At 35.9% G+C, this 9,014-nt stretch overlaps 1 protein-coding gene across 1 annotated transcript; it reads right to left on the reverse strand.

The window, feature by feature from the left end:
- Positions 1-281: 281 nt before the first annotated feature.
- LOC127214495 (uncharacterized) lies at positions 282-5,435 on the reverse strand. The gene is made up of 2 exons (XM_051174887.1): positions 5,404-5,435; positions 282-948 (listed from the first exon to the last, which is right to left on the reverse strand). The coding sequence occupies exons 1-2, from the start codon at positions 5,433-5,435 to the stop codon at positions 282-284; spliced, it is 699 nt and encodes a 232-aa protein (XP_051030844.1).
- Positions 5,436-9,014: the final 3,579 nt, after the last annotated feature.

The following is a 9,014-nucleotide window of genomic DNA, read 5'->3' on the forward strand; positions in this document are numbered from 1 at the left end:
TATTGTTTTTTCTTGTGAATTTGGTTTTATATGAGGAGGAGTTTACAAGTGCAGAGGGCATTTTAGAGGTGACAGGGAGATAAATGGGAGTTCAATGTGGAAACTCATTCAAAGAAAGGAGATCTTTAGATAGATAGGAGAGGAAGTAATTTAGAGAGGCTCAGAGAATCAAGATGATGCTTTATTTAAAATGAGTTGATAATTACAAGATTTTTTTTTGTATGAGGAGGAAATTTCTACAAAACCTTCTGACAGATGCTGCAAATGAAGGAGTCCTCACTTCAGGCCTCTTGATTGGCCAATATGCAAGCACCCTTGATGTTCACCAGACTCTGTAGTTTCAGTGAGCTTATCTCAAAGAGAAAGAAGGTCACACCAAAGAGTGACGTGGTGGCTGTCAGAATCCCAACTGGGAACATATCAGTATAGTGCTTTTCTATCAAAGCTTCTTTTTTGACTGGAAAGTCAGGTGGAAAGTCGAGAGTTGTTTGGCCATAGTGATCTGCTAAGTGGTTCCAGCTCACAGAAACTAATGTGAAGAGGCTGCTAACACACAGAGTGAAGGCAGAGATCTTGTAGCAATATATCTGCAGTTCCACAAATGGGTCTCTCATGCATCTGATCTTAATAGCGATTACACAAAAAACCAGGACTACGAGCTTCATCAAAATGGCCCACATTATCAGGGTTTGTGCACACTGAAATTCAGGTGAAATGGTCCAGGTGGAATTGATAGGGGTATGCACCAGCATCTTAACTACAGTCCCTGACACATTAAACTCTTGAGGGTAATAAGCTTCCCACAGGCCAAAAAACACAAAGACATCATCGTCGAATTCCCACAGGCGCCAGCATTGGCTGTTTGTGATGACTATTTCAAACACCAGTGCTGATATGCTGCTAAGGAGTTCGCTCAGCTTGTAGATGCACTCCATTTTGAGGGTAAATCTGAAGATGAGATTGAATAAAGCTATTGTCAAATCAGGAACACAAGGGAAAATGGAACATCAAAATAAGTGTTTTACAGATCATTCAGCTCTCATACATTCTCTTTGCTATAACAGAGTTGTGTTTAGTAGTCTATCTATATATAAGGGTTTACCATACTACAGACAAGAATAGAATAAGCCCTGAACTCCAAGAATAAAGGAGAAGTTCTCTCTAAAGAGGTTTTGGATACCAATTTCACTGTATTTTCCAAGAGGTAAAATGTATTTGTTAACTAAGAATGTTATTCTTAATTGGCATATTACTATTTCTTAAGTAATATATTAAACTCAAAATGAGTAAGTCCTCTGACATTTTCCATTCAGACATCTGGTGGACTTTGCTTCTAATTCAATATTTATACCTTCTTTCAACCAAGAATGAAGATTTAACCCAAATAACAAAATTGTTTTCATGTTGTTCATCTTCATATTTTAAGATGGACATGATAAGGTTTCAAAGGTGGCTTGACAGTTAAGAAAACTAGCTGCTCTTTCAGAGGTCCTGGGTTCACTTCCCAACACACCTATGGCAGCTCTCACAACTGTATATAGCCGTTGTCCCATGAGATACAATTCTCTCTTCTGGTGTGTACATACAGACAAACTCCATATAAAATCAATCAATAATATCTTTTAAAAGGTCTTTTGAGATAGATGCAGTCAGCACAAGCCTTTAATTCCAGGATTTAGGTCGCAGAGCCAGACATATCTATGTGAATTTTAGTATAGCCTGGGCCACATTGAGTTCCAGAATAGCCAGAGTTACTCAGATAAACCTTGTATCAAAAAAAAAAAAAAATGAAAAAAGTTCTATGTCATTTTTTTCTTTTCCTTTTTGATAGGCAGTTTGTTTATAATGCAGCATGTTAGTGGAAAGAAAATGCATATTATTTGAATTAATATTTTAATACAGTTGACTTAGATATGCATTAACACAATTTATGATTTCTGAGTAATACTGAATCATATCCTTAAAAACAAATGTGCTCCCATTAGGAACATTTGCTAATGAATTTGGATTATATGTGGATTTAGTGGGTATTGAAATATGAAGTCTAAGTTTACAGAAAAATGCAAGTTGTTGGAAGTCAAATGGGTCAGTGGATAAAGTCACCTACACTTCTTTCTGTCTGACAACTTGAGCTATATCCCTAGACCGACATGGTGGATGAAAAGGACCACATTACAACATAATCTCTGACATCCATTACATGCTGTGGGACATGTACACAATTATATACACAAAAAATTTTAAATGTAGCATAATTTAAAAGCACTTTTAATGAGAATTTTCAGGTTGATATTAATTATTTTGTAATCTCTTTGCATTTAGACTTTCTTTGATCTGGGGAAAACTTAACATAGATACTGCACTCAAATTGTCCTCTAATCAAAAGATGCCTTTTAATCATACCTGCTGAGAACCACAAAAGTCATCCATTTTGCAACATGCCAAGTAAATCCATATCTATTTTGCTAAGCATCCTCACTAAAGTGTAAAAAGGGCCAGGAGAACTACTAAAAACTCATTCCAGAAAACAAAGCCTATGAGAATATGAGTATTTGCATTTTTCTTTAAATCTCTTGGTTAATAATCTGAACTGGAATAAGTATTCAACATTTTTCACTTAAAGCTGTGTAACCCTGTAGCTACCACTACACACATCTCTACCTAATCACAGGTTATCGTCTTCTATGGAAATAGATTAAAGTCTTTTTTCCTTGTGGGGATTTGATATTGGAATCCGAATTAAATAAATTTGTCATTAATTTTGCATCAAGCCTTCAGGCACTAGTTTAAGAAAAATGAGAATCTGTAAGAGATAATAACAGTGAAGAAATAAATAAAGACCCATTTAGTTTCTCTCTTAACAGTTAAAATTGAAAGATAACTAACAAAAAACTATCCAGGAAAACAATCAACAGTGTTTAGAACATAATCATACTTGAGTTCTGACTTGGATAGAATGAGTGAACTTTAAATGACGTCAAGACATTTGCTTATATACTTGCTAAAACCTTCTCATACATTTAATTACAACTCTTTATGAATTACAATGAAATTTTGAAATCCTTTACTGGTATCATTGCAGAAAGTTCATTGTAAACAAGATAATCCAATATTTTAGTTGCAGCCGAAACTAGGAAAATGACCTTTAGAATTGCAGAAATTGGATGTTTTGTTTAAATTAGAAGCAATCTTATTTTACATATCAATTCCAGTTCCCTCTCCCTTACATTTTCCCATGCCCCCAAACCGACCTTGGATTTTACAATTAATAATTAAGTATTTACTGTAACAATTAAGGAAAATTACTCAGAACATAAAAGAAAATATATAACCCAGGATTGAAGTAAAAGTTTTCTTGCATCTAATTTTGTCACTGGATGCTATTTCTTTCTGGTGCTTGGGACTAAAGCCCTGTGAATTCTTAGATTTTCTTTATATTATGCATGCAGTGTTCTGTGTGTATGCCAGGAGTGGGCACCAGATCTTATTATAGATGGTTGTGACCACCATGTTTTTGCTGGGATTTGAAGACAGGACTTCTCAAAGATCAGCTTGTGCTTTCAACCTCTGATCTGTATCTCTAGCCTGCCCTAGAATTCTAAGGAGGAAGAGCCTAACATTTGGCTATGCACATGCCCCCAGAATCACCAAGGTAAGTAAGAATTTGCATGCACTTAGCCAAATCATGAACACTAAACCACATTTGGTGAATCAGCCTTCTACTGCATATTTAGAAATAGATTAATATTCAAATTGTTTAAATTCCCTACTCAAAATTCCTTCACCAGAAGCATTGGTGAGCAATAACAAAAGTTTGCAGGTATTGAAGAGAGACTTATTCCAGAAAAGAACTGCAAAAATAGTTGCTTACTCTGAACATATTTAAAGATTTTGAATCTTCAGAAGATTTATTTTTGTGTAAAAAGTTAAACTTACGAAGAATTTGCATCAGACTATGAAACAATCCCATCAAATCTTGGAACCATAGAAGAGACAATATTTTTGGAATTATGAGAATTCTTGAAAGAGTGGAAGTACTTCCAAACTTTGGACATATTTTGATCTGAATTTTATCAAGGCAGTGTGAAAAATTTTGAGTGTATAAATATTGTGGATGAAAAATAATATTTTGTAGTAACATGATATCTTTTAAAAATGTATGGCTATGGGTATTTCTAACTTTATTTTTATTTTATGTGCATTGGTATTTTGCCTGCATGTATGTATGAGAATGTTGGATCCTCTGGGCCTAGATTTACTAACAATTGTGAGCTACCATGTGGTTGCTGGGAATTAAATCTAGGTGCTATGGAAGAGCTGTCAGTGCTTTCAACCACTGAGCCATCTCTCCAGCCCACAGTTTGTTAGCTAAGAATTTTAATGCTTAGAATTAATAGTACCAAAATAGTTTACATATCATATTCAAAGTGATGATTATTTCAGTATAAGTTTGCAGTGCACAAGAATGATAAATATCTTATATGAGAGTAATAATCAAAGGAATGCCCACAAGGATTTCATTTCTAAATTTTGGAATGAACAATGTAAATGAAGTAAACCAGTCTACATTGTCCATTGAAAGAACCAAGCACAATGGCAAATGTTTCACATGGTACACCCAGTGATATGATGTCAAAATTATATTATAATATATATGTATACATGGGTGTATATTTTTGTGCTTATGCATGAGCATGTATAATTAATGAAGATGTGTGAAAACCTGAGTCCTTTTTCTGTGCCCATAATTAAGTCTAAGTAGAAAACATGAGGACATATAGATATTTCTATCTTTTCTCATAACTTACTCAATTTTCCACTGTAGAAAATGTGCTTCACGTGGTTGAAATACATAAAGGATACTGCCATATAAAAAAGTATATGTTTTTCCCCAAATTAAAAGTCTGTATATACTGAATTACCAAACTTATTTAGATAACTTCTATTTCATATCTTTGGATAGAGACGTATGTTCGTGAACATCTATTTCCTGAGGGATACCATTGGATCCCTGAGCTGAAAAATAGAAGGCTAAGGAATGTCAATAATGACATTGGCACTGATAATGCCACTCCTTTCCAGGAAAACTTCCCTACCAACTACTCATTTCTCCATAGCTTCCTTGGAATGATCGTCCTAACTGGGAGAAGGAAGTAGCTGTTCTACTAGGAAAGTTACATCTGCAAAGTGGGTTTACAAGTGATGGTGGCTTGTAACATGCTACCCACATTCTCTTCCTTTTCAAGGCTGGGACTACAGGGTCAGGAGAGAATGCTGTGACAAAAAATTGAGCTAGCCTGTCAGGATCTGGTTCTGTCCTTGTCTGAATCCCATGGAGGAGATACATGTGTTTCAGAATGATCCAGTTAAAAACCCTCCCAATAACTCAGTTTTGGTTTTTACCTTCTTATATCATGGTTGGTGAGGAGATCCATTTGACAGATGCCAAGATCATAAATATCTTCTAAATGACAGGAAGCATTGACCGGACAGGGAGTCACATCAGAGGTGAATCACCTTCAGCAAAAGATGTTCTGTTAGAAAGATATTGCAGCACAGAACAGTGTCTCAATGACCATCCCTGGTTCACACCTATACTTTATTGTCTTCTACTTTGTTTCATTGGAGCCTCACGTATACACTTCAGGGATATTAGCCCATCTGGTGTTCCTGTACCTCCAATCATATTTGCACAATCAATATCCTAATTTTAAGGAGAAGAAATCCACACAGAGAATCTAATTCACATACTCAACTTCAGGAAACTATACAGGTATGACAGTTAAGTGCCGGCTCCAGATCCCTCACATACATACAGCAATTACAACACCATGAAGATAGTTTACTCAGATTTAAAATATTTCAAGAAATAGGGTACTCAAATGTCAGGGACCCGTTTGGCTCTTGAAATTGAAAGTGAATAATAAAAGTACAGGGAGATATAAAATACTTGCCTCTTTGTGTCTCTTATGGAGTCCAAATGCTAGTGTCTGCCAACAGTAACATAAATGATTCTAGAAGTTCTCAGGTTTCCTTGGATACCAGAGGTCAATGGCACATTCTGAGCAATGAGCCACTGTCAGAACACGGGGTCTTAAAGGACCCTGTCATGTGTGAAAAGTTTTAAAGGAATAATTAAGTTACATCAGTTTATAATTTGAAATGTTTCCTCATACATACTAATTTGAAAGAAGAAAATTCACCCCAGAGGAGTAGATGCCAGGAAATAATCAACTTGAGGGCTGAAATGAACAAGATAAAAACCAGGAAAACAATACAAAAAAAAATCAATGCAACAGAGTTGGTTTTTTGAGAAAATCAACAAGATGATAAACCTTCATCCAAATTAAGAAAAAAGCAGAAAGAGAACATGCAAATTAACAAAATCAGAAACGAAAGGGGGAATATAACAATGGACACAGAGGAAATCCAGACAATTTTTATGTCATACTTTGAAAACCTGTATTCCAAAAAAAATTGAAAATTCAAAGTAAATGGACCAATTTCTGGATAACTATAACTTACCAAATTTAAATCAAGAACAGACAAAAAACTTAAATAGACCTATAACCCACAAGGAAATAGAAGCACTCATCGAAAGCCTTCCAACCAAAGGAAGCCCATGGCCAGATGGCTTCAGTGCATAATTCTACCAGACATTTAAGAAAGAACTAATAAAAATACTCCTCTATTTTTCCACACAATAAAACAGAAGTTTCATTTCCAAACTCTTTTTACGAGGCCACAATCATCTTGGTACCTAAGCCGCACAAAGATACAACTAATAAAGAAAACTAAAGGCCAATTTCCCTGATGAACATCAATACAAAAATACTCAATAAAATACTGGAAAACTGAATTCAAGAATACATCAGAGAAATCATCCACCATGACCAAGGAGGCTTAATCCCTGGATTGCAGAGATGGTTTAACATACGAAAATCTATCAAGGTTGATTCACCACATAAACAAACTGAAAAAGAAAAACCATATGATCATCTCCCTAGAATCTGAAAAAGCCTTCCACAAAATTCAACACCCATTCATGATAAAGGTCTTGGAGAGATCAGAGACAAATGGAATATACTTAATATATAATAAGAGCAATATACAACAAACCAACAGCCAACATCAAACTGAATTGATAGAAGCTTAAGGTGATTCCTCTAAAATTTGGAACAAGACAAGGCTGCCCTCTCTTTCCATGTCTCTTCAATATCGTAATTGAAGGTCTAGCTAAAGCTATAAGACAAAAAAAGTAGATCAAAGGGATCCAAATTGGGAAGGAAGAAGTCAAACTCTCTCTATTTGCAGATGATATGATAGTTTACATAAGCGACTTAATAAACTCTACAAGGGAACTCCTATAGCTGACAAACACCTTCAGCAAACTAGCAGGATACATGATAAGCTCAAAAAAATCAAAAGCCCTATATTATTCAGACGACAAAGAGGCTGAGAAAGAAATCAGAGAAACATCACCCTTTACAATAGCAACAAACAAAATAAAGTACCTTGGGGTAACACTTACCAAACAAGTGAAACACCTATATAAAAAGAATTTTGTGGCTCTAAAGAAAGAAATTAAAGAAGATACCAGAAAATGAAAAGATCTACCATGTTCTTGGATAGGTAGGCTAAACATAGTAAAAATGGCAATCTTGCCAAAAGCAATCTACAGATTCAATGCAATCCCCATTATAATCCCACCACAATTCTTTACCGACCTTGAAAGGATAATGGTCAACTTCATAGGGAAAAACGAAAGACCTAGGATAGCCAAACTAACCCTGTACAATAAAAAAACTCGATGCATCACCATTCCTGACTTTAATCTCTACTACATAGCTATTTTTCTGAAAACAACCTGGTACTGGCACAAACAGACAGGAGAGCAATGGAATTGAATTGAATATCCTGATATTACCCCACACAACTAAGAACACCCGATTTTTAACAAAACAGCTAAAAGAATACACTGGGGCAAGGGCAGCTTCTTCTACAAATTTTGCTGGTACAATTGGGTGAGGGTGTGTGGAAGACTGAACATAAACCCCTGTCTGGCGTTATGCATAAAACTCAAGTCCAAATGGTTCAAAGACCTCAACATCAATCCAAGCACACTCAACCTACTAGAAGATAAAGTAGGAGGTACCCTTGAACAAACTCTTATAGGAGACCCCTTCCTGAACATAACTCCAGGGGCACAAACACTGAGAGCAATGATTATTAAATGGGACATCTTCAAACTTAGAAGCTTCTTTAAGGCAAAGGACACAGTGGACAGGACCAAATGGCAGGCCACAGACTGGGAAAAGATTTTCACCAGTCCTATATTTGACAAAGGGATCATCTCCAAAATATACAATGAACTCAAGAAACTAGTCAACAGAACACCAAATAACCCTATTAAAAAATGGGGTACAGAACTGAAGAAAGAATTCTCAATACAGGAAATCAAAAAGGCTGAAAGACATTTAAGAAAGTGCTCCACATCCTTAGCTATCAGGGAAATGGAAATCAAAACAACTTAGAGATACCATCTTCCTCCTGCCAGAATGGCTAAAATTAGAAACAGCAATGACAACTCATGCTTGAGAGGAAGTGGAAAAAGGGGAACACTCCTGCACTGCTGATGGGAGCGCAAACTCCTACAGCCATTTTGGAGATCAGTATGGTGGTTCTTCAGGAAAATGGGAATTAGTTTACCACAGGACCCGGCAATCCCACTCTTAGGCATATACCCAATTGATCCCCATCCATGCAACAGAGACATCTGTTCAACTATGTTCTTAGCGGCACTATTTGTATTAGCAAGAACCTAGAAGCAACCTAGATGTCCCTCAATTGAAGAATGGATAATGAAAATGTGAAACATCTACACAATGGAATACTACTCTGCAGAGAAAATAATGGTATCTTGAAATTCGCAGGCAAGTGGCTGGCAGTTGAAGAAACAATCCTGAGTGAGGTAACCCAGTCACCAAATAGGAATATGGTATGTACTCACTCAT

This window comes from Phodopus roborovskii, unplaced genomic scaffold, assembly GCF_943737965.1.
Source record: "Phodopus roborovskii unplaced genomic scaffold, PHOROB, whole genome shotgun sequence".
NCBI classification, from domain to species: domain Eukaryota; kingdom Metazoa; phylum Chordata; class Mammalia; order Rodentia; family Cricetidae; genus Phodopus; species Phodopus roborovskii.

Bases quoted from the DNA above. Each gene is read 5' to 3' on its own strand.
- LOC127214495 (XM_051174887.1), bottom strand. From the start codon at position 5,435: ATGGATCTCCTCACCAACCATGATATAAGAAG. The intron at 949-5,403 runs GTAAAAACCAAA...TCTCATCTTCAG, and splicing joins ACCAACCATGATATAAGAAG to ATTTACCCTCAAAATGGAGT.